Raw genomic sequence first — 27,013 nt, 5'->3', positions numbered from 1 at the left:
GCAGATTCCTGACCCAGAACTGAAACACCACCCTGTTTATCTCTCCACAGACGCTGTCTGGCTTGCTGAGTATTTGTATCTTCTCCTCACTTCCAACATTCAGAATATTTTATTTTTGTTTTTTCATTGGCTTTGCTTGAAATGTTAGCCTGGTTCAAGTAATAACGTTTGACAATAGTTGTGAGATTGGTATGTGAAAAATACCATCTGAAATCGTTTTGCTTGGTATAGAAATCTCATCGCCCAATAGTGACCCATCTCCACGCTAAACACCCTGCAGCAATACTGCCTACTTACAGCAGTCTACCCTGTTGTTTTACTGTCGGGCTCATTTTATGCCTGTGTGGCATGGTGGCACAGTAGTTAGCACTGCTGCCTCACAGTGCCAGGGACCCGGGTTCAATTCCTGGCTTGGCTCTTTTTCTGCGTTGAGTCTGCACGTTTTCCCCGTGTCTGCGTGTGTTTCCTTCGGGTGCTCCGGTTTCCTCCCAAAGTCCGAATGAGTATAAGGAGAGGCTGGACAAACTAGGGTTGTTTTGCCTCGAGTGGCGGAGTTTGAGGGAAGATCTGATAGATGTCTATAAAATAATGAGAGACATAGATAGGGTTGACAGTTAGAATCTTATTCCCAGAGTTGAAATGTCTAATGTTAGGGGACATGCACATTAGTTTAAAGTTTATTTATTAGTGTCACAAGTAGGTTTACATTAACACTGCAATGAAGTTACTGCGAAAACCCCCTCGTCGCCACGCTCCTGCACCTGGTGAGAGGGGGAACGTTCAAAGGAGATGTGAGGGGCAAAATTTTTACACGGAGAGTGGTAGGTGTCTAGAACACTAGGCTGATGGTGCAGGCAGATATGATCGGGGCATTTAAGGATCTTTTAGACAAGCACATGGATATGCAAGGTATAGAGGGATATGGATCAAGGGCAGGCAGAAGGGATTAGTTTAATTTGGGTCATGTTCGGCACAACACCGTGGGCTGAAGGGCCTGTTCCTGTGCTGTACTGCTCTATGTTCTATGTTCTTCCTCTACGGGGGCAGCATGGTGGCACAGTGGTTAGCACTGCTACCTCACGGCGCCAGGGACCCCGGTTCAATTCCAGCCTTAGGTTACTGTCTGTGTGGAGTTTACACATTCTCCCCGTGTCTGCGTGGGTTTCATCTGGGAGTTCGGGTTTCCTCCCACAGCCCAAAGATGTGCTGGTTAGGTTGATTGGCCGTGCTAAATTGACCCGAGTGTCTTGGGAATTAGCAGGAGAAATATGTGAGGTTATGGGAATAGGGCCTGGGTGAGATTGTGGTCAGTGCAGATGGGCCGAATGGTCTCCTTCTGCACTCTAGGGATTCTATGATTCATGCATTTAACAACTTCTTTGAATGTATCTATACTAGAATCAGAGAATTTTTACAGCACAGGGAGAGGCTATTCTGCACATGAGCCCTCTGCAGCAGTAACTCAGCTAGTCCCACTCCTTGATCTCTTCCCTCAAGCCCTCTGAAATCTTTTCCCTTCAAATAATTATCCAATTCCCTTTGGAAAACCACAATTTAATCCGTCTCCACCCCATGCTCAGGTAGTGTGTTCCAGATCCAAACAACTTGTTGCATGAAGAAGCTGCTTCATCGTGCCGCCGCTTCCTCCCCAAATCCAGACTCTTCATGATTTTGGACACATCTAATAAATCTCCTTTCAACCTTCCAAGGAGAGCCGCCCCAGTTTCGCCAATCTAGGCACATAACTGAAGTCTCCAGGAACCATTCTCGTAAATCTTTTCTGCACCCTCTCTAAAAGTTCACAGCCCTCCTGTTGAGACTGAACCAGTGTTTTATGCGGATTCATAAAAACTCGCTTGCTTTTGTACTCTGTGTCTTTATGTATTAAACCCAGGATTCAATACAACTTATTAACTGCTTTCTCAAACTGCCCTGCCTCCTTCAATGTTTTATGCACATATACACCCAGGTTCCTCTGCTCCTGCATTTCCTTTAGAATTGCGCCCTTGATTTATGTTGCCTCTCCTCATTCTTCTGGCCAAAATATATTACTTCACACTTCTGTACATTCAATTTAACCTGCTACATTTCTGCCCATTCCACCAGTCTGTCCTAATCCTCCTGAAGCCTATCATTACCCTCCTGACAGTTCACAATCCTTCCAAGGAGGTGGTACGGTGGCACAGTGGTTAGCACTGCTGCCTCACAGTGCCAGGGACCCGGGTTTAATTCCGGCCTTGGGTGACATTACTTTTCAAGAGATTCTCATATGATCAAGTGGTTAGCAATGCTGCCTCACAGTGCCTGGGTTCAATTCCCGGTTTGGGTCACAGTCTGTGTGGAGTCTGCATGTTCTCCCCATGTCTGCGTGGGTTTCCTCCCGTCTCCTCCCACAGTGCTGGTTGGGTGCATTGGCCATGCTAAATTCTCCCTCAGTATACCCGAACAGGCGCCGGAGTGTGGCGACGAGGGAATTTTCACAGTAACTTCATTGCAGTGTTAATGTCAACCTACATGTGATACTGATAAATAAAACGTTAAAAAAACTTTTAAAAGTCTGGCATCGTCTTTAAATGTTGAAATTGTGCCCTGTATACCCAGGTCTACGTTATAAATATTGATCAAGGAAAGCAGTGATCTCTCCATGTACTGTCCCCAGGTCAGAAGTAAGTAACATCTTCTGCAATTCATGTTTTAATCAGATTGAATTAAATAATTAAACTGTTGCCTAATGAAATTCTAACTATGTATGCTAAAGACTAACGATTCAAAATACCACACAGTTTGAAATCAAATGCCTTCCGGTACGAATATTTTTCACTTAAAAAGCACAGGCCCGAATCTTTAGACTATTGAAGCTTTGGTCCCTGCCACCTGAAGAGTTCGCAAGGTACACATCCCCACCGACTCTGCCAGCCCTGATGCCATTTTACACTCTAGCGAGCATTGATTGGCATAAAGTGGGACTGCTGCCCTCACTGGGCAGCTCTCCAATCCAATCATTCACACCACTGCAATAGCTGGAAGAGGCACAGGAGTAATCACCTATTCTCCCTCAAGCCAGGTGAATTTATAGAATCATAGAATCCCTACAGTGCAGGCCATCGAGTCTGCACCGACCACAATCCCAGCCAGGCCCTACCCCCTTAACCCCATGCATTTACCCTGCTAATCCCCCTGACACTAAGATGCAATTTACCATGGCCAATCAGCCTAACCTACACATCTTTGAACTGTGGGAGGAAACTGCAGCACCCAGAGGAAACGGTGGCACAGTGATTAGCGCAGCTGCCTCACAGCGCCAGGGCCCCAGGTTCAATTCCGGCCTCGGGTCATGGTCTGTGTGGATTTTGCACTTTCTCCCCGTGTCTGCGTGGGCTTCCTCCAGGTGCTCTGGTTTCCTCCCACAGACCAAAGATGTGCGAGTTAAGTTGATTGGCCATGCTAAATTGACCCTCGTGTCAGGGGAATTTGCAGGATAAATGTGTGGGGTTACGGGAATAGGGCCCGGGTGGGATCATGGTCGGTACAGACTCGATGGGGCGAATGGCCTCCTTCTGTACTGTAGAGAGTCTATGAAACCCACGCAGACACGGGAGAAAGTGCAAACTCCACACAGACAGTGACCCAAGCCGGGAACCAAACCCGGGTCCCTGGCGCTGTGAGGCAGCAGTGCTAACCACTGTGCCTCCTTGTCCATACGGGAATCTGTTGACAAGGAATGTCACAGCTCAGGAACAAGAACCGTGAAATCACAAAATTATCCCCTATAACTTTAATAAAAAAACATTAGGACAAATGAATATACTTATCACCTTGCCATACAAATAAATGGGCGGGATTTTCCAGCCACATTCACCTCAAAACCGGAAAATCCTGCCCCAGGTTAATCGCGCCCCCCACCCACTGTGATTCTCGTGGTGGGCGGAATGGGAAAACTCCCCCCAATACCTGGGATCACTTTCCATGTACATTAAACCTCGTTTAGACAGTGTTATTTTACCACGTGACTACTCGCTTAACACAAGATACTCAACAGCCCACAAGTCAATTTAGGCTTTCAAAAAACATAAAATCTTTAATGCACTGTAAAATTCTCATGTGTCACAAAGACTAATCTTTAAAACAACATACATCCCTGAATTCTTTGCACATTTCTCTGCCAGCGAGCTGCAAGTCTGCTTTAAAAATCACTTGAATTAATAATAGCAATGATGTTCGAGATAGGCTAGAATAGATACCTACCATCAGAGAATTTCGTTTAAAAATTCCAACAGTGCAGAAAGAGGCCATTTGACCCATTGAGGCTGCACTGGCAACAATCCCACCCAGGCCCTATCCCCCTGCTAGTAAGGGGCATGGCCAATCAACCTAACCCGCACATCTTTGGATTGTGGGAGGAAACCGGAGCACCCGGAGGAAACCCACGCAGGTACGGGGAGAACGTGCAGTCTCTACACAGACAGTGACCCGAGGCCGGAATTGAACCCGGGTCCCTGGCGCTGTGAGGCAGCAGTGCTAACCCACTGTGCCACCATGCACCATGGCTTATGGTTGTAACAGTGACCTTCTTAACACGTGCTGACGCCTTTCTATATCTCATAAAATCCTTTACATAGAAACAGCTGTTGCATCAAAGCTTTCCCTCATGATGTGAAAAGTGCTACAGAAATGAAGCTCGAGTCAGCTTCTGTGGTACAGGTTGTTATGGTTTATGGACCCTGCCTGAATCATAGGTTTTGCATCTTGAATTTGGCTGGGATAAGCATGAGACGTTTCACTTCAGGTCTGATTCAAGTGACCCACTAGGGAGCTTTTATCAAACAAAGTTTATTTAAGAATATGGTTAACATGCATAGTAAGAAAATTTGCAAGAATTTTTATCAATTACAAACAAGAAACAAACAATCATGAAAATGTATAACCTTCAACAAAGATAGCTACAATGTTCCAATCAAACCCACATCCTTCCACAGACAAAACCCTTTAAACAAGTTCAACGCAGCAAAGACTAATGCTCATGTGATACTGGAAATTGAGCCCTTTGGTTGGAGAATTGAAAACTCTCAATCTTGATTCACTCAGAGCAGGTTGACGATAAGACAGCTTCCCAAAGCACCAGGGAGACTCTGGTCCAGCTCCCAACGACAACAGATTTCCACCCTTCAGGAAAACAAGAGAATTTTCAAAGAATAAAAAATAGGGAGAGAGGGAAAACACTTCTTTTTTAGCTTGCTGTCCCTTCTAAAACTTCAACTATAATGACAGCCAAACAGAAAATGAAACCTCAAACTCACTGAAAAAAAACTGTCCAAAAACACACGACCACCCTCCTAACAACACAGGATCGTAAAACTAATATCAGAGTAAACACAAACATTTTGTCTGGATGATAGCCTAAATATGAACTGAAGACTTGAATTCGAACCAATCAACTATCATAATTGATAGGGAGGTCATGGCCGAGTGGTATCATAGAATCCCTACAGTGCAGAAGGAGGCCATTCTGTCCATCGAGTCTGCATCAACCACCATCCCACCCAGGCCCTATTCCCGTACCCCCACATATTTACCCTGCTAATCTCCCTGACACTAGAGTCAATTTAGCATGGCCAATCATCCTAACCTGTACATCTTTGGACTGTGGGAGGAAACCTGAGCACCCGGGGGAAACCCATGCAGACACAGGAAGAATGTGCAAACTCCACACAGACAGTGACCCAAGGCCGGAATTGAGCCCCGGTCCCTGGTGCAGTGAGGCAGCAGTGCTAACCATTATGCCACCGTGCCACCCTTATCCTTGAATGTTATGATATTTTGAGTGTTCATCCAAATATTTTTTGAAGGTTGTCAGGTTTCCAGCCTCCACTACCTTCCCAGGCAGTGCAAAGCTTAACGTTGTTTTTTAATAGCCCACTGTACCACTCGATGCTGTCTGCAATTTTCCCAGAATATCAGGCAAAGGCACTAGGGATTGAAATACCTCCTTCTGTGCTGTGTCATTCTTCGATTGATAACCACATTGGAAAATTAAGCTAATGTGTGCTCGTGCATTGACGCTGGTCTTACCTGGGGAATAGTAGCCTTTTAACCTCTCGAGACTTACCACATTCATGTGATCGTGGCTGATCTATGACCTAATTCCAGATAGATTGCCCCATTTCCCTGAAAACATTCACTCGACAAAATTAGTCTTCGACTTAAAATCATCAATTGACCAAGTATCAACTGTTATTTTGGCAGCACAGTGGCACAGTGGTTAGCACTGCTGCCTCACAGCGCCAGGAACCTGGGTTCAATTCCAGCCTTGGATCACTGTCTGTGTGGAGTCTGCATGTTCTCCCCGTGTCTGCGCAGGTTTCCTCCGGGTGCTCCAGTTTCCTCCCACAATCCAAAGGTGTGCAGGTTAGATTGATTGGCCATGCTCAATTGATCCCGGTGTCAGAGGATTAGCGGGGTAACTATGTGGGGTTACGGGGATAGGACCTGGATGGATTGTGGTTGATGCAAACTCGATGGGCCGAATGGCCTCCTTCTGCACTGTAGGGATTCTATGATAATTTTCAGAAGAGAGTTTCAAGCCTCTACTGCCTTTTGGTTGTGTAGTGGCAAGGCCTTCCACGGGGCACCCCGCCCTGGACTTAATCGGGGTAGAGTCGAGGAATGTAGTCGGGACCCTACCCCGCTACCTTCCTGCCCAATTACCCGCCACAAACCTGACTCATGGGAGGGCATTAAATTCCACTTTCCTGAAATGGCTGGCTCTAATTTTAATGATTAAGAGTTTTAGGTCGCGATCTTACTGGCCGTACACGGCACGCTCCTTCTGTGACGAGGTCGGAGAATTTGGCAACCAATCAAATCTCCCTTCACTGCAACGGGATGGAAAAATCCCACCGGTGTGAACGGTGGTAAGATTCTGGCCTTAACTTTTTATTGACCTAATCACAAGAAACAATATAATTCCCAGGGTCGAAGGATCAATTACCCGGGGGCATAGGTTGAGAGTGAGAGGGGGAAAGTTTAAAGGAGATGTAAGGGGCAAGTTTTTCACACAGAGGAACGCACTGCCGGAGGAGGTGGTGGAAGCAGATTCTATAACAACGTTCAAGGGGCATCTGGATAGATACGTGAATATGTCTGGAGACAATACACATCTTTTTAGCCTGTCTTGATGCTCTCTCCACTCACGTTGTTTTGTTTCTTAAAGACTTGATTAGCTGTAAGTATTCGCATTCCAACCATTATTCATGTAAATTGAGTCTGTGTCTTTATATGCCCTGTTTGTGAACAGAATTCCCACTCACCTGAAGAAGGGGCTTGGAGCGGCACGGTAGCACAGTGGGGCGGCACGGTAGCACAGTGGTTAGCACTGCTGCTTCACAGCTCCAGGGTCCCAGGTTCGATTCCCGGCTCGGGTCACTGTCTGTGTGGAGTTTGCACATTCTCCTCGTGTCTGCGTGGGTTTCCTCCGGGTGCTCCGGTTTCCTCCCACAGTCCAAAGATGTGCGGGTTAGGTTGATTGGCCAGGTTAAAAATTGCCCCTTAGAGTTCTGAGATGCGTGGATTAGCGGGTAAATATGTGGGGGTAGGGCCTGGGTGGGATTGTGGTCGGTGCAGACTCGATGGGCCGAATGGCCTCCTTCTGCACTGTAGGGTTTCTATGATTTCTATGATGGAGCTCCGAAAGCTTGTGTGGCTTTTGCTACCAAATAAACCTGTTGGACTTTAACCTGGTGTTGTTAAACATCTTACTAGAGATACGTGAATAGTCAGGGAATAGAGCGATATGGACCACATAGAGGCAAGAAAATATTAGATTAGAGAGGCATCTGTGCCAGCACAGACCTGGTGGGCCGAAGGGCCTGTTCCTGTGCTGCACTGTTCTTTGATCTTTGTTCTATATATTGAACTGACGTGTACACCGCTGTTGAGGTTTTTTGTGGCTTTTCAGCCTAGCTTTTTAAACTAAGATATCTGATTCTAGATTCCCTCATCAGTGGAAATAGTTTCTCTCTACCTAACTGAGTAATTCCCCAACTTTCCATTCGTCTTTCTGATTATTTACAGCATCTGTCCCACAGTTTGAGGTGAGGTAATGCATATTAAACTGAAGTATTCACTGTTATTTATATCTATGCGTAAGGCCTCTATGCTTACCCACTGCTCCAGCAGCGAGCAGAACCTATGGAGAGGCAGCAAAGTGGATCAAATATATAAAAATATCAAATATAAAAAACCTGAAGAAGCAAAGGTTTGATAAATGTATACTCATTGCTTGAAATAGCTTTGTATTAACAACAGGAGAGGGTGATCTATAAACATAACAGAATAGGTTGGAATAAAACAACTAATGCTCAGGCCTGACAGCATTTATAGAGAGACAGGTAGAGGTAGCAAACAATGGAGACCCTGGGACTGCACTTCATAGAATCATAGAATCCCTACTGTGCAGAAGGAGGCCATTCGGCCCATCTAACCTGCACCGACCACGATCCTAGCTAGGCCCTATCCCCATAACTCCATACATTTACCCTAACTAGTGCCCCTGACACTAAGGGGCAATTTCGCATGGCCAATCCACCTGATCTTTGGACTGTAGGAGGAAACTGGAGCACTGGAGGAAACCCACGCAGACATGGGGAGAATGTGCAGACTCCGCCAAGACGTGACACGAGGCCAGGAATCGAACGCGGGTCCCTGGCGCTGTGAGGGAGCAGTGCAAGCCACTGTGCCACCGTGCCACCCCCGTGCACTTGCTGAGAGTCAGGCCTCTGCTCTGCAATATTCTCAGAAGCAGCCTGCTAATTGGTTGTGTCCAAGTTCGCCATCTCATTGAGGATTCTGGCCCGGATTTAGATGCTGCACGGCCCAATCAGAGGGCCGAAGGCTCTACGGGTCCAGCTGCCCCAGTGGGAGCGTTGCGTGCAGCAGATGCAGACCATGGAGGTGCCCTCATTGGCCTACACGTGAAGTATTAAATGTGTACTGATGGCCATCGTGCAGGGAGAAACCCTCCACTGCATCTATCTCAACCTCAAATGTGGGCCTTTCACGCATATAGCCAGCACGCAGCCTCTTGTTCCAAGATTGCGACAGAGAGTTCGCCCCTTTTTGAACTGGCAGCCTTTGTACCAGAAGGTGGGGCTGTTCCACAATTTGCAAAGAGCAGTCAAATCTTTGAAACTGTCCCAAATTGCAGTGTTAAATATCCAAATTGCCTGCTGGGCCCTGTGGTGAAGGTCACCAGTTTATTTCCCACACCACCCCTGGGCAGCTTCGCCAGCGTCGAGAACGTGCCCGGAAAACATTCCGATGCAGCTCCCAACTATTTCCGTTGCCCACCTGCCTCCAAGTCCACGACCTTAGGAGTCTGGAAAATTCACTCCAATGCTTCCAGTTGCTGACCTTACTTCGGAACTGATCCTGAGCCACATGGAAACACTGACTGGCAACGACAAGCAGTTTATAATGGATAAGGCATGGGAAAACCGAAGCATTCCGAACACTGGTTTGTACACACAGGATGATGGCAGTCTGCTAAATACAAAGCTCTGTTCTGATGACCCTTTCCCCATTCAGTCTTCAGTCTTGGAACTTTCTTCAATGACAACTGGATGACATTCGTCATCACTTGAGCTTGGTATCTGACAGTTAATCCAATTCTGTGGAGGAAGGAAAAACTCAATTTAATATTCTTTTAAAAGCAAAATACTGCAGGTGCTGGAATCTGAGACAAAAACAGAAAATGCTGGAAAATCTCTGCAGGTCCGACAGCATCTTTGGAGAGGGGATAGAGCCACCATTTTGAGTCTGGGGATGACCTCTGAAGGGTGATCCAGACTCAAAATGGTGGCTCTATTCTCTCTCCACAGGTGTTGTCAGACCTGTTGAGGTTTTACAGCTTTTTCTGTTTTTGATGTTAATATTCTTTTGATTTGCTTTAGTTGTCATAGAATGTGATTCTGAAACAGGCACGGGGCAGTGCCGGGGGGAGGGAGATCTATGGTGAGGGAGTCCCATGATCACAGAGTTCCTATGGGAGCACCCTCCCCTCCACCCCGGGGCATTGGCATTTTGCATTGGCATTTTGCCCCTTGGACAGGCTGGCACTACCCAGGTGCCCATGCCCAGGGGGCACGCCACCCCCATTGCCTGACCCCCCTGGGGGCCCCGATTCCCTCCCTTCACTCCAGTGGGGTCGGGCTGCGAGTTCCCCGAAAATGGGGAGCTACTGTAATGCCTGCTGGAGTGAAACACTCTGGCCAAATGGGAGAGACACAGTAAGAAGTCTCACAACACCAGGTTAAAGTCCAACAGGTTTATTTGGTAGCAAAAGCCACCAGCTTTCGGAGCACTGCCCCTTCATCAGGTGAGTGGGAGTTCTGTTCACAAACAGGGCATATAAAGACACAAACTCAATTTACAAAATAATGATTGGAATGCGAGTCTTTACAGGTAATCAAGTCTTAAAGGTACAGACAATGTGAGTGGAGCGAGCGTTAAGCACAGGTTAAAGAGATGTGTATTGTCTCCAGACAGGATAGTTCGTGAGATTTTGCAAGTCCAGGCAAGTCGTGGGGGTTACAGGTAGTGTGACATGAACCCAAGATCCCGGTTGAGGCCGTCCTCATGTGTGCGGAACATGGCTATCAGTCTCTGCTCAGCAACTCTGCGCTGTCGTGTGTCGTGAAGGCCACCTTGAGAACGCTGACCCAAAGATCAGAGGCCGAATGCCTGTGACCGCTGAAGTGTTCCCCAACAGGAAGAGAACACTCTTGCCTGGGGAACACTACAGACAGTTACCCGCAGATCTGACCAAAGAACACACCCGTCAACTCAACAGACTGATCAAGACCTTTGATCCGGACCTTCAGAACACCCTCCATGCTCTCATCCCACGTACTCCCCACGTTGGAGATCTCTATTGCCTCCCGAAGACACACAAGGCAAACAGACCCGGCCGTCCCATCGTATCGGGCAATGGGACCCTGTGCGAGAACCTCTCCGGCTACGTCGAGGGCATCCTGAAACCCATTGTACAAAGAACCCCCAGCTTTTGTCGCGACACTACGGACTTCCTACAGAAACTCAGCACACATGGAGCAGTTGAACCAGGAGCATTCTAGCATGGCCATAGCATTTCACAGTGGATGTCTCGGCACTCTACACCAGCATCCCCCATGACGATGGCATTGCTGCAACTGCCTCAGTATTCAACGCCGACAACTGCCAGTTTCCAGATGCAATTTTACAACTCATCCACTTCATCCTGGACCACAATGTCTTCACCTTCAACAGCCAGTTCTTGATCCAGACAGACAGAGCAGCCATGGGGACCAAATTCGCACCTCAATATGCCAACATCTTCATGCACAGGTTCGAACAAGACCTCTTCACCGCACAGGACCTCCAACCGATGCTATACACTAGATACATCGATGACATTTTCTTCCTTTGGACTCATGGTGAACAATCACTGAAACAACTCTATGATGACATCAACAAGTTCCATCCCACCATCAGACTCACCATGGACTACTCTCTGGAATCGGTTGCACTCTTGGACACACGCATCTCCATTAAGGACGGTCACCTCAGCACCTCACTGTACCGCAAACCCATGGATAACCTCACGGTGCTCCACTTCTCCAGCTTCCACCCTAAACACGTAAAAGAAGCCATTCGCAATGGAAAGGCCCTCCACATACACAGGATCTGCTCAGATGAGGAGGAACACAACAGACACCTCCAAATGCTGAAAGATGCCCTCATAAGAACAGGATATGGCGCTCGACTCATCGATCAACAGTTCCGACGCGCCACAGCGAAAAACCGCACCGACCTCCTCAGAAGACAAACAAGGGACACAGTGGACAGAGTACCCTTCGTCGTCCAGTACTTCCCCGGAGCGGAGAAGCTACGGCATCTTCTCTGGAGCCTTCAACATATCATTGATGAAGACGAACATCTCGCCAAGGCCATCCCCACACCCCCACTTCTTGCCTTCAAACAACCACACAACCTCAATCAGACCATTTTCCGCAGCAAACTACCCAGCCTTCAGGAGAACAGTGACCACGACACCATACAACCCTGCCACAGCAAGCTCTGCAAGACGTGCCGGATCATCGACACGGATGCCATCATCTCACGTGAGAACACCATCCACCAGGTACACGGTACATGCTCTTGCAACTCGGTCAACGTTGTCTCCCTGATACGCTGCAGGAAAGGATGTCCCGAGGCATGGTACATTGGACCATGCAGACGCTATGACAACGGATGAATGAACACTGCTCGACAATCATCAGGCAAGAGTGTTCTCTTCCTGTTGGGGAACACTTCAGCGGTCACGGGCATTCGGCCTCTGATCTTCGGGTAAGCGTTCTCCAAGGCAGCGTTCACAACACATGACAGCGCAGAGTCGCTGAGCAGAGACTGATAGCCAAGTTCCACACACATGAGAATGGCCTCAACCGGGATCTTGGGTTCATGTCACACTATCTGTAACCCCCACGACTTGCCTGGACTTGCAAAATCTCACTAACTGTCCTGTCCAGAGACAATACACATCTCTTTAACCTGTGCTTAATGCTCCCTCCGCTCACATTGTCTGTATCTTTAAGACTTGATTACCTGTAAAGACTCGCATTCCAACCATTATTTTGTAAATTGAGTTTGTGTCTTTATATGCCCTGTTTGTGAACAGAACTCCCACTCACCTGACGAAGGGGCAGCGCTCTGAAAGCTAGTGGCTTTTGCTACCAAATAAACCTGTTGGACTTTAACCTGGTGTTGTGAGACTTCTTACTGTGTTTACCCCAGTCCAACGCCGGCATCTCCACCGAATGGGAGAGGCCAGCGGGTCTGGAGAATTCAGTTCTGGGCCTGCTAATAGCGCTTACATGATATTTAAAATATAATTTAAATGCTACCCCGCCGATTTCCAGCGTGGAGCAGACCACGCCAGAAATCCGGTGCTGGGAGACGTTAGCGGGGCGCGAACTCTCGCACGAATTCCGCGCATCACCCCCCCTGCAGCGGGATTGGAGAATCATGGCCATAGCATTTCATTAGTGCCTGCCTACCTGGAAATCACCGTTATATTCCTCAAATAATGCTTTGAACTTCTTTTGAGGATCAGGGATTGGTTTGAATACAATTTCCAACACTTTGTACCTAAGCAACGTTAAACACATTAATTAAACCCACATAAGCGTGACATTTTCTTAAATACAGAAGACCATTTGGGGTCGATGATGGCTTTGTGTGATGGTGAAAAATGTCTGGTATCTGGTCAGCAGCCTGGCACTGGCCTGCCCTCATTTCATGGTTAGCACAGTGGCAAGTGGTTGGCACTGCTGCTTCCCAGCATCAGGGACCCGGGTTCGATTCCCAGCTTGGGTGGCTGTGTGGAGTCTGTACGTTCTCCCCGTGTCTGCGTGGGTTTCCTCCGGGTGCTCTGGCTTCCTCCCACAGTCTGAAAGACGTGCTGGTTAGGTGCATTGGCCGTGCTAAATTCTCCCTCAGTGTACCCGAACAGGTGCTGGAGTGCGGCGACTCGTGGATTTTCAGAATAACTTCATTGCAGTGTTAATGTAAGCTGACTTGTGACACTAATAAATAAACTTTTAAACTATCTCCGTTGAAGTCTGGAGACTGGAGACTTATGGAAAGCCATAAAATAAGTTGCAACTCATTATCACCCATTTAACACTATGACGCAAACTCAAAATCTACCCTTTGGAGTGTTAAAATGAATCTTAAATGCAAGGTTATATGATTGATACATCATCCCCAATAGGAAATTACGTTACATTAGCTTAACCACTGATTCTACAGTGTCCTTTTAAACAAGAGCAGAATTTTCTGAATGGAGGCTTGGTTCAGACTTTTTTTGCACTGTTGCTATGATTAGTCACAGTGACCCGAGGTCAGGAAATGGAACACCAATCACAATTAGCAGCAAGACAACGGCAGGCCCAGCAAACTGTCCATGTGAAGGTGTTAGCTGGGCTCCAGTGTGATGCCTCACAGTGCAGCATGTCACTGTATTAGCAAGTGCACACTTTGGCAATTACACTAGGGGAGCTGATGGCCGAGTGGTATTATCGCTAGACTATTAACCCACAAACGCAACTAATGTTCTGGGGACCCGGGTTCGAATCCCGCCACAGCAGATGGTGGAATTTGAATTCAATAAAAAAATATCTGGAATTAAGGATCTACCGATGACCGTGAAACCATTGTCGACTGTCGGAAAAAGGCATGTCGTTCTCTAATGTCCTTTAGGGAAGGAAATCTGCCGCCCTTACCTGGTCTGGCTTACATGTGACTCTAGATGCACAGCAATGTGGTTGACTCTCAACTCCCCATGGCCAACTATGAATGGGCAATAAATGCTGGCCAGCCAGCGATCCCCATGTCCCACAAATGAATTTTAAAAAACATTGTTAAGCTAACTGCCTCATTAAAGCCAGATGATGGTTATTGGTATTCCCTCTGAAGGAGTATTAATGGACAGTTCTGGAATAGTTAGGGTCGGAGGTTAGCTCAGTTGGCTGGATGGCTGATTTGGGATGTGGAAGGACACCAACTGTGCAAGTTCACTCCCATGGCAGCCATTGTTATTCATGAAGGCCCCGACTCTTGACCCTTGCCCTTTGTCTGAGGTGTGGCGAACCTCTGATTAAAACGCCACCAGTCAGCTCTCCCTTTCAAAGGAAGAGTGACCTCTGGGACTGTGGCAACATTTCATTTATCTACAGTGGCTACATTCACAGCTGGGTATCCCAGGAAAAGGTGTCTGCCGGCACTGTTAAGGTCTTCGATGCTCGGCGGGAACCGCAGGGACTGGGGTGACTGAATGATCCCGTTAATCATATTTTACTTTGACGTTTTAAGCTTCATTTGTGATTTGTTTCTTTTTAAGGCAGTATCCCTTTAAGGGACCGCCCCTTTTCATTTTGTCTCTCAGTTTATTTGATTGATTGAAATGGCTACTCGTTTCAAATAACAAAGATCAAAGAGAATTAGAGCACAGGAACAGGCCCTTCGGCCCTCCAAGCCGACACCGACCATGTCTGAACTAAAACCCCCTACCCTTCCAGGGACCGTATCCCTCTATTCCCATCCTATTCATTTATTTGTCCAGATGCCCAGAACGACTCAGAAGAGTTGGGATGGGGGGAAACCATAAGGAGTTTGTAGCTCCAATGAGCTCCAATCAGCTGGTTGAAGATAAAGACAAGCTGCTGTATTATTCTTCATCATATCCCAATGACTGATATTATCACAGTGGTCTGCCAAAACCCATTGCCTACTTCATGGTCATTTAACCCAGGCACCAGAGGAAGCCTGGCAACAGGAACAAGTGGGCATATTCGGAAGAGGAGGTGAAGGGTGAAAGTTGGCAAAGGGAAAGAAATCTACTGGAATTAGACAACAGGAGGCCATTCAGCCTCTCAAGCCTGTTCCACCATTTAATAAGGTCAGAGGTGAGCTATGCCCTTGCTCCATCCTCCTGAGTTGGCTTCACGTAGAGAAGAACATGCCCCTGTCTATATTAATGGGGAAGAATTAGAAACGGTACACAGCTTCAGGTTTCTAGGTGCCCAGATCACCAACAACCTGTCCTGGTCCCCCCCATGCTGACACTATAGTTAAGAAAGCCCACCAACGCCTCTACTTTCTCAGGAGGCTAAGGAAATTCTGCTAAAACTCTCACCAACTTTTACAGATGCACCATAGAAAGCATCCTTTCTGGTTGTATCACAGCTTGGTATGGGCTCCTGCTCTGACCAAGACCGCAAGAAACTAAAAAGATTGTGAACAAAGCCCAGTCCATCACACAAACCAGCCTCCCATCCATTGACTCTGTCTACACTTCCCGCTGCCTCGGGAAAACAGCCAGCATAATCAAGCACCCCACGCACCCCGGACATTCTCTCTTCCACCTTCTCCTGTTAGGAAAAAGATACAGAAATCTGAGGTCACAGACCAACTGACTCAAAAACAGCTGCTTCCCTGTTGCCATCAGACGTTTGAATGGACCCACCTTATATTTTTATTTATTTATTAGTCACAGGTAGGCATACATTAACAGTACAATGAAGTTACTGTGAAAATCCCCTAGTCACCACACTCCGGTGCCTGTTTGTGAACACTAAGGGAGAATTTAGCATGGCCAATGCACCTAACCAACATGTCTTTCAGACTGGGGAGGAAACCGGAGCACCCGGAGGAAACCCACGCAGACACGGGGAGAACTTGCAAACTCTACACAGACAATGACCAAGCCGGGAATCAAACCCGACTCCCCGGCTCTGTGAGGCAGCAGTGTGCTAGCCATTACGCCACCCCGCGCATATAGGGGCAGAATTAAGCTAATATAGTTGATCTTTCTCTACACCCTATGACTGTAACACTACATTCTGCACTGTCTCCTTTCCTTCTCTATGAACAGTATGCTTTGTCTGTATAGCGTGCAAGAAACAATACTTTTCACTGTATACAAATATATGTGACAGTAATAAATCGAATAAAAAAATGAATGGACTTCCCACTATGATTTAACAGGAGTTTAGTGCATACCACCCACCCCAACTTCCACACGAACTTTCAGTTAAACTGTTTCTTATTTCATAGAATCATGAAATCATAGAATCCCTCAGTGGCCTATCGAGCCTGTTCCCTACTCAATCCCACCCAGGCCCTATCCCCATAACCCCATGTATTTACCCTAGCTAGTCCCCCTGACATTAAGGGGCAATTTAGCATGGCCAATTCACCTAACCCGCACATTTTTGGAGTGTGGGAGGAAACCGGAGCACCCGGAGGAAACCCACACAGACATGACGAGAACGTGCAGACTCCGCACAGACAGTGACCCAAGCCGGGAGATGAACCCAGGTCCCTGGCACTGTGATGCAGCAGTGCCAACCACTGTGCCACTGTGCCATGGTTCAGCTGGTCTCACGTTGTGGCGGGAGATTGGGAGAAACACTGCTGAATTTCAATAGTCCTGGCTTTTAACAAGATATAGCAGGGAGCTGAAACCCTTTGGAGCTGAACTCTGATGCCAGTCAGTGCCATCAGGACAGGTGGTGGGCGAATCCTGATACTGATTATAACTCAATAACTGGATGGAAACTTACCATCTGACTGCAAACAGTAGAAGCAGCACTATCATTATTGCAGTTATGGCCAGTGTTAGCAACACCCATCTTGCATTAGACAAACGGATAGGTTCTGCAAATAAGCAAGCCAGTTATTATCGATCACAAATGATGATCCATTCAAGATGGCACTGGAGCGTGACGACTTCTTGCAAGCTGTGCACAGCGTACCTTCTAATTCTATCTTTTACTCTTGTTCTATGCTTACTAATCTTTATTCTAACATTTTTAATCTCTCTAATGCATGAGGCTGATCTTTCTCTACAGCCTAGCTATGACTGTAACACTACATTCTGCACTCTCTCCTTTCATAGAATTATAGAAACCCTACAGTGCAGAAGGAGGCCATTTGGCCCATCGAGTCTACACCGACAACAATCCCACCCAGCAGTCCCACATATTTACCCCTCTAATCCTTCTCACCTACACATCCCAGTTCACGAAGGGGCAATTGAGCATGGCCAATGCACCTAACCCGTGTATCTTAGGACTGTGGAAGGAAACCGGAGCACCTGGAGGAAACCCACGCAGACACGGGGGGAATGTGCAAACTCCACAGAGACAGTGACCCGAGCCGGGAGTCAAACCCAGGTCCCTGGAGCTGTGAGACAGCAGTGCTAACGACTGTGCCACCGTGTCTCCCACTTCCCTATGTACGGTATGCTTGTATAGTGTGCAAGAAACAATACTTTTCACTGTATACCAATACATGTGACAATAACAGGCCCCCTACCACCGCCCCCCCTGCCAGTTATTGACTCCCTAACCGTGTTTTCAAATTTTGCTGATGTCACATCATGTTGGCGAGGATTACACCATGTTCACCCGGATGATGTGAACCTGTTGTTGAAATCCCCCCGGGAGGCATAAGGATGAGAAAAGCCCCTGGGAGAGAGGGACATGGCCTTCTCACAAATCACTTCAGGTTGTCTTCAGGAGTGGGGGGGGGGGGGGGGGGGGGGGGAGTCAAAGATAAGTTTATTTATTGCAATCTTTTTCTCTCGCTAATGCCACATTCAAGCTGAAAAACAAGTAAAGGGAGAGGAACAAATAATAAAAACCAGGCTGCATTCTCGCTGGCATCAGTGGTGAAAATGTACAGATTTCAGAATCATTCAATCCATGCAGCAACAGAAAGGATGAGAAACCCTCAATGGACATAACAATGGTTCAAGGAAAGAGAAACCTTACCAATAAAATCCTCGTTGCTCCACTCACTCCAGAAGCGAGTCTCTTTGCAATATTGTAATTTCATCCTTACTTTCACTGAGTGCCGTTTTGTTGGGTTGAGGTTGACAAGAACATACTCTGTTTCACCACAGATGCTTAAAAGCTAAAGCAAAACAGATAGGGATGTAGACAAAACAATTAGGGATATAAAAAGTATTCTTTCTGGTTGTATCACAGCTTGGTATGTCTCCTGCTCTGCCCAAGACCACAAGAAACTACAAAGGGTCATGAACGAAGCCCAGTCCATCACGCAAACCAGCCTCCCACCCATTGACACTGTCGACACTTCCTGCTGCCTCGGAAAAGTAGCCAGCATAATCAAGGACCCCAAACACCCCAGACATACTCTCTTCCACCTTCTTCTGTTGGGAAAACAATACAAAAGTCTGAGGACACCTACCAACTGACTCAAGAACAGCTTCTTCCCTGCTGCTGTCAGACTTTTGAATGCACCTACCTCGCACTAAGTTGATTTTTCTCTACACCCTAACTATGACTGTAACACTACATTCTGCACTCTCTCCTTTCCTTCTCTATGAACGGTATGCTTTGTCTGTATAGCGCGCAAGAAACAATACTTTTCACTGTATGTTAATACATGTGACAATAATAAATCAAATCAAATCAAATTGGACTTTGTGCAATACAACACCCTATGAAGAAAGCAGAGGAGAGTTAAGAAGCATTTTTCTTTTCTACGCAGTGAGTTATGATGATTGGGAATGTTCTGCCTGAACGGAGTCATGGAACAAATTTAACAGTAACTTTCAAAAGGGAATTGGAAGCGCATTTGAAAAATAAAACTTTTGCAAGGCAATGGGGAAAAAGCAGGGGCACAGGACTCGGGTGGCACAGTGGTTTGCACTGTTGCCTCACAGCGCCAGGGACCCAGGTTCAATTCCGGGCTTGGGTCACAGTCGGTGTGGCGTTTGCACATTTCCCCCTTGTCTGCTTTGTTTTACTCCGCATGCTCCAGTTTCCTCCCACAGTCCAAAAGACATGCTGGTTAGGTACATTTGCATTGCTAAAATCTCCCTCAGTGTACAATGTTGATGCATTGCAAAGGGTGCAGAAGAGTTTTACCAGGATGTTATCTGGTTTGGAGGAAATGGACTATGAAGAAAGGTTGAACATGGGTAGATATGGGGGTAGGGCCTGGGTGGGATTATGGTCGGTGCAGACTCGATGGGCCGAATGGCCTCTTTCTGTAGGGTTTCTATGATTTCTATGAAACTTGGATTGTTTTATTGAAGCATTGGAGGATGTGGGGGAAACTGATAGAGGTTTACAAGATTATGACAGGCTTGGATAGAGTGGATAGTCGGAGTCTTTTTTCCTGATTAGTTGCCTCTGAAATCCTGTAGGGCTTCTATCCAACTCCTGCCAGAACCCCGGTTGAGGGAAGAACAAAGTTGCCAGGGAAATGGAATAACGGCGGTTAACAAACATTTCCAGGGAACTGCGGGGAATTTTCACCAGAGTTACAGTTGGGAGAACAATGTAGATGCATCGACGGTGAGTGAAGTCGGGAATGGGTTAATGAACTTTGTCACACTTAAGCATTAAGACCCAAACTCTGTGATTTTGTTGAGAACACTGCAGAGTTCATGTTTTTGTCAGAGTTCGGTGTTTTTCATGTCTGTGCCAGATAAGAGGAACAGCTATTCTTGTTATTAAGAAATGTGATTAACCCAGCTCGAAATAAGCTAAACAATCTCCATTTTTATGTACCTTTGTTTAACACGATGGAGTTGACATGTATGCCTTCTGTCTTTGAATCACCATAGATTCATATATATATTCATCATACGTTATTCATTTTATCCTGATATAAAGTATTATACAAACCTGTATGTATATTAGTTAATTTCTTTGTGCAAAACCTGTGATGTTGTTTCAAGGATATAAATGACGAACAATCGTGGCCTTGGAGATCGAACAAACTATGCAGAGGAAGATACTGCTAAAACAACAAGAATCTCACCATGAACAATGACAGCCATCTCAGAAAATTGCAATGTAATGAGGGTGGGAACAGGGACATATATAAACTCTGTTCTTACTTGTGTTCGATGAGAAGGCTGGGGGTCCACTGTTAGGAACCTCACTTCTCCCACAATTGTGAAAATAAACACTGCATTTTGAACCACTAATCCTCAGTTAAAAGAGGAATAAAGGGTTAAAAGAAAACAAGCAGGTTGTAAGTTTCTCTCACTCGAGGGAGAGAGAGAGAGAGATGTAAGATGTAATTGCGATCGAGAGCCTCATGTGGTGGAATGGGGTATAGCAGATCAATGCGAGTTTAATAAATTACGTTCCCCAGTAAATATTACGATAGGGGCATCGGACAGAGATTTGAGGAATGTGGGAATAATAGCATTAGATTACATCTGAAGAGTCGTAAGGAGAGTTAGCCATTTAAGCACACAGTAGATTCGATCTTGCATCTGCCTGTGTAAAGATAATTATTTTAGTAGGGATATTTAAAAGTGATAAAATAAATGGATTATTTGGATCAGGCTTTTGTTAAATTTGAAAATGTATTTTTGATAGAACTGAAGTTGGAAAGATAAATAGAAAGAATTATTCCTGCGTATTTGAAATGATGATTAATCACTTGTTTATGTTCCTCTGAGTTATAAGTCTTGATTTAATTTTAAGATATAGTCAAAGTTTAACAGAGAAGGGAGTTACATAAGGTAGAATGGGAGTGCGTGTGTCGTACTGGGAATTATTATACTGCCATAATGCATTCTAATTAAAATGGGTTACATGGATCAACCATGAAACTGTATTAAATGACAGACGGGCTAAAAGGGAGTGCCCGCCTATAATACCAAATTGACAAATCAATATAATTAGAGATGAGGGAAATAATTCAGTGGAATAATGAGATAAGAAAATGCTGGGGAAGTATTTGTTACAAATGGTTAAAGATTAAAGTGATAAAATTTCTTGAATTTACTTCTGTTTTGAGTTGAATTACAGTTTGGAAGGCAGCAGAATAAAAGTGACTGTTAATCAACGGTCTGTATTCTTAAATGTTTTACTTCCATCCCAGTTTAAGATGTTAAGTCTGAATAAATGTTGGAAGCTTCCATGTGTATCTGTGTGTATCTGTGTGTTTAATAACGTGATTGCGTGAATGTTTTGTTGTTGTTCGTTTTAATGTTGAGAAAGGAGTTAGACCGTGGAAGGACCATGTGCTCTTTCCTTGTCTTGAAGTTGAAATTATAAGAGTGTAGTTGAGAAGTTAAAAAAATAATAAGTAATTTTGTGAAAAATAGAAAAGCAGGAACAAAAGAATGAGGTGAATATACTGTCTATGAGTCAGTTTAAAGTCTATCAAATCAATGAATCGTAGTTCCGATTAACCCAATTTACAGCAGGAGATTAATCAGTTAAAACCTCAGTTGTTAATACAAATAAAGATGTTGTCCTTGAGTATTTTTAATTTGCATTTGATGCCAACCATTGAACACCATGAATTATTGGAACTTGTGTTGCCAATTAGTTACCGATATGAAATTCAAGACTTGTGTGATGTTCCGATAACATGCAACAAATTACATCATTTAAATCATCTAACATTGATGATAGTTCTGATAGGGTAACTAGTTAAAATTATATACTGCCGTTGGAATTGTGCCATCTATTGTTCAAGGTTTTCCAAATCTAAGAACACTGCAAAGCTTAAAGCCTAGCCAGCTAGGAAGCAAACCAAAACATTTCTAATCAAGTAACTCTTATTATTGTTACATGTATTGTGCTTGTTATCGTTCTGAAAATGAAGGAATTCTGATCTGGAGCTCAGTTTAAAAATGGAAACAGATTAATTTAAAAATTAAATTAAGAGGGTTTTGAGATACCCGCTATAATATATATTGTGTATTGATAAAAACATAAGTCTGTGAAAAAAAGGCTAGTTATTCCAAACATGTAACCATTCTTTGCCATAATTTGTAATAGCTTGCACAATTAACATTAACATTAACATGACAGGAAGTGAAACCGGATTACTTGAGAGAGAGAAAAAGAGTTGGAGACTGGCTTTGCCGCCAGACTCAAAAATCTTGCAGCACTCTTATCACAGATGTGCAGCATTCGACTGCACACAACAAACGGCTTATTCGGTTATCTGTGTTTTTAAAGAGCTGTGTATGGCAGCATACAATTGGCATCTATGACCACGAAACACTGGTGTTTACCTTATGAGACAATCTGTCTATAGAAGAATCATTTCTGCTTAAACATTGCACTTTCAAATGTGGACAAACAAATGATCAAATTAGATATAATGTAAGAATACATCATACAAAGATCGGAGTTGTATGGTATGTGATCTAAATGAGAAAAGCGATGTCTTTTGATAGAATGTCCGGCTGCAGCCAGTGCAAAGTGTTGTGTGATTCGCACCAAGCCAACTGAAGGGTCTGTTTATTTCTTCAGAATAAACTCGACTGATCTGAAATAAATATGCCTTTCTTTAAGCATTGCTTTCGAAATAACGGTTATTTTAGAGAAAGGAGAGGGAGAGAGAACAGCCAAAAACCAGCGCTGAGATTGAAAAAAAACAAAACATCTGTTTCTAAAGCATAACTAAATTAGATATTATTATTACATACAAGCAGTCTCCAGCTACATCAACAACTTGGCCATGAGAAAGTTTGTTTACCTTACATTGTACTTTCAGAGAATGCAGCTAAGTTTCTAAGTTGGACTCAGAATTCCAAGCTGATGAGGCCAAATTAGCTTCAATTAACTTAAAGCATAGCACAATTAATTGCATTGGGCAAAAATACTTTGCACTGGCGAAAGCCATACAGACATCGGGGAAAAAAACGTGGATGAAGGTATTGCCCACCATACTAAATGAGATTAAGGGTTGCTACAAACCAAACAACCGGATTAACCCCTTATGAGCTAATGACAGGACGGATGACGCAATTACCAAAAAGCATCATAACAGGTGGGACCGATGTAGGTCCACTAAAAGATAAAATCAGGAGATATGTTTTGAAACTAAGCACCCAACTAAAAGGGATGCATAAATCGGTAAAAAACAATCAAGAAATAAGAGACGCAGAGAGAGCTTGAAATGCTCCCTGACAGTCCCAACAGTGGGATGTCCTAGTAAAAATATTACCTAACAAATCAGGGCTTGTACAAAAATGAAATGAGCTGTATGAAGTTATAATTAGTGGAGATATCTGTGCCTGTATATACTCAGTTGAATATGCTGAAATTAATTGGAAAAATATGTGATATATTCCAATTGCAGATATAAACAAACAACAACTGACCTCCAAGCAAGCTGAAAGGGCGCACGGAAACTTTGCGCGTGGGAGATATAGCCTTTGGACCATTGTAGAACGGTCGCGCGGGATATTAGTAAGTGATAAGATGCTTCTCATGCTGATACTCACGACCCTGGCCCTGTTAGCCATAGCGGGAGAATATAAATTGAATTATGAGGAGTTAGGGATGAAGCACAGTGATCATCTCTGTAACGATGACTCTGTCTATTGTATGAACACCTTTGTGTATATGTCTTATCTGTATGCATCACAAGCATACATGTATGAATCTGAGCAAGTGCTGGGTCTGTTCACACATTCCCATGCACGGAGGAAAGGGAGGAATTCCCTTATTTCCTATCCCTTTATCAGCTCCAGAAGTAATTGAATGGGTTTTAAATCAGAATGGAACCCAGAAAGGGACAAGGCAACTGACATTTAAAACCCCATCGGGTACCACTATGCAGGGTATCAGCAACAGTGATGTTGTTTCAAGGCTAGGGGGCGGAGGGTGCACTTTATCGTCCTTTAAGAAGAATTACCAGCCCAGCTACGACAGATCAGATTCCCCACCCTACTTCATTGTGAAAAATAAACAAAGGGGAGTTATCTGCCTGACAAGAAATGGAACCATACCTGTTGGCCGTAGTTACTGTATACAGCAGATTGATATCACTGATGACGCTGAGGCCATGATACAGATCACAATCCAGTGCCCCATAGCCACTGTCCCGGTTAACCTCTCCTCCGCTTATGTGAGCGAGATGACTGCATATAATGGTACCTATTTTGTCTGTGGAAACAATGCCTATCTGTGGCTTCCCTGGAATTGGACAGGATTGTGTTATTTGGCATATGTGGTGCCTTATCTTCACCATTACACTGACTTACGGGACCACCCCGAGATACACCTGCTTAGGGCAAAGCGAGCCATTAGTGAGACAGAACGATTCTTCATGATAGCCTACCCATTTTTTGGGACGGCAAAGGCAGCACAGGAACTTATACAGATGGCCTCAACCCTAGAGAAAGTTGCAAATAAGACTAAGGATGGGTTCGAGGAGGTGAGCATGGCCATCTCTGAAATGTCAGCAGAGGTCGTAGCTATTCGAACTATGGCGTTACAGAACTGATTGGAACTCGATTATGTGCTCGCCTCCCAAGGAGGAACATGTGCCATAGTTGGCTCCGAATGCTGTACATATATTCCCGAAGCTTCTGAGAATATAACTTGCTTAGCAGATCATATTAAACAAGTAGCAAAAGCAATACAGGAGGAAGGGAACCAATATCATGATTATAACCCTCCGGGCTGTCTGGGGCAATGGTTCGGGTCGTGGGGTCCATACCTGATGCATGGATTGATTGTATTAATTGTCATTGTAATTACTTGCTGTGTTTGTATGGCATTATTGAACGCCTGTTGCAAAACAGTAACAGCACGAATTATGACAGTCGCAAGTGTACAGGGGGAGGGGGCAGACCTCCCGACTAAGGAGCTAGGCCCATTCCCCGATAACATGTGGTTCTGAGTTGGTCATAAATGCCATGTTTGGACCTGGCATCCGACCAAAAGGGGGGAGTGAAGTCGGGTATGGGTTAATGAACTTTGTTACACTTAAGCATTAAGACCCAAACTCTGTGATTTTGTTGAGAACACTGCAGAGTTCATGTTTTTGTCAGAGTTCGGTGTTTTTCATGTCTGTGCCAGATAAGAGGAACAGCTATTCTTGTTATTAAGAAATGTGATTAACCCAGCTCGAAATAAGCTAAACAATCTCCATTTTTATGTACCTTTGTTTAACACGATGGAGTTGACATGTATGCCTTCTGTCTTTGAATCACCATCGATTCATATGTATATTCATCATACGTTATTCATCTTATCCTGATATAAAGTATTATACAAACCTGTATGTATATTAGTTAACTTGTTTGTGCAAAACCTGTTATGTTGTTTCAAGGATATAAATGATGAACAATCGTGGCCTTGGAGATCGAACAAACTACGCAGAGGAAGATACTGCTAAAACAACAAGAATCTCACCATGAACAATGACAGCCATCTCAGAAAATTGCAATGTAATGAGGGCGGGAACAGGGACATATATAAACTCTGTTCTTACTTGTGTTCGATGAGAAGGCTGGGGGTCCACTGTTAGGAACCTCACTTCTCCCACAATTGTGAAAATAAACACTGCATTTTGAACCACTAATAGTGTCAGAGGTTTTTTACCTACAACAGTAATGATGGATAATTGCATGAGGGATGAAGTAATGAATGTCAAGGCTTAGAGGATGAGGTGAAGTTGTGATGGTTCAGGATTATATGCAGCATAGACCTGCTGGGCCATCCATGTTCCTGGATTTTAATTAAGTTTAAGTATTAAGTTTATTTATTCATGTCACAAGCAGGCTTACATGAACACGGCAATGAAGTTAGTGTGAAAATTCCCTAGTCGCCACACTCAGGCGCCTTTTCGGGTTCACTGAGGGAGAATTTAACATGGTCAATGCACCCAACCAGCACATCTTTCGGACTGTGGGAGGAAATCGGAGCACCCGGAGGAAACCCACGCAGACACGGGGGAAATGTGCAGATTCCGCACAGACAGTAACCCAAGCCGGGAATCGAACCTGGGTCCCTGGAGCTGACAGGCAGCAGTGCTAATCACTGTGCCACCGTGCTGCCCTGATCTCTACTTAAATGGTCCACAAACATAATGGTCGATTTAAAAATATACCAATTGCTAGAAACGCACAAGGGAACGAAGAGAGGAACACATAAACTTTACCTCAGTACAACCCGCTTCCAAATCTGTGACTTTCAATTCAAATGCAAAGCAGTCAGTATTGATGTCATAACCTGGAGGCATGGCCCATTTCACAGTCAGGTTTGGTAAAACCGTAAGGTTTACTGGTGGGTTGTATATCTCTGAAAGTTAAGGGCACCAAGAAAACATTCACGTTTAATTGTACTCTTAATGCAATGAGAAACACAACAATCCAAAAGATATAAATGCATTAGAAAAGGGGTTATATCGTACCATATTCCTGTGGGTCGAGCTCTGTGTAATATGGTCGAATCGTTCTGGTTTTACTTGATCCATTGACACGTATTAGAATAGTCTCCTCGGCATCATATATGCCTTGATTAACTTGACAGCCATGTCTCCCATTCACATCTGTAAAATAATGAATACATCGCCTGGTGGTCTCACTCTGCCTTAAAGGGAAAACATTTGTAATTAGTACAAAAAACCCCAGAAAATTTGGAGTTGTTTTAGCTTATTATGGACCCACATT

At 44.9% G+C, this 27,013-nt stretch overlaps 1 protein-coding gene across 1 annotated transcript in view; it reads right to left on the bottom strand.

Moving 5' to 3' along the window:
- Positions 1-8,615: 8,615 nt before the first annotated feature.
- Positions 8,616-27,013, bottom strand: part of LOC144499872 (interleukin-5 receptor subunit alpha-like) — a 61,089-nt gene continuing 42,691 nt past the window's right edge. The window contains exons 6-11 of the mRNA XM_078222476.1: positions 26,755-26,933; positions 26,503-26,642; positions 18,372-18,513; positions 17,160-17,253; positions 13,092-13,182; positions 8,616-9,665 (exon numbers count right to left, since the gene is read on the bottom strand). Of these exons, the coding sequence (XP_078078602.1) occupies positions 9,579-9,665; positions 13,092-13,182; positions 17,160-17,253; positions 18,372-18,513; positions 26,503-26,642; positions 26,755-26,933 (733 nt within the window). The 3' untranslated portion in view covers positions 8,616-9,578. The remainder of the gene's footprint in view (positions 9,666-13,091; positions 13,183-17,159; positions 17,254-18,371; positions 18,514-26,502; positions 26,643-26,754; positions 26,934-27,013) is intronic.

The sequence above is a fragment of the Mustelus asterias genome, chromosome 10 (assembly GCF_964213995.1).
Source record: "Mustelus asterias chromosome 10, sMusAst1.hap1.1, whole genome shotgun sequence".
Lineage (NCBI taxonomy): Eukaryota > Metazoa > Chordata > Chondrichthyes > Carcharhiniformes > Triakidae > Mustelus > Mustelus asterias.
This window is presented reverse-complemented; position numbering and strand designations above follow the sequence as displayed.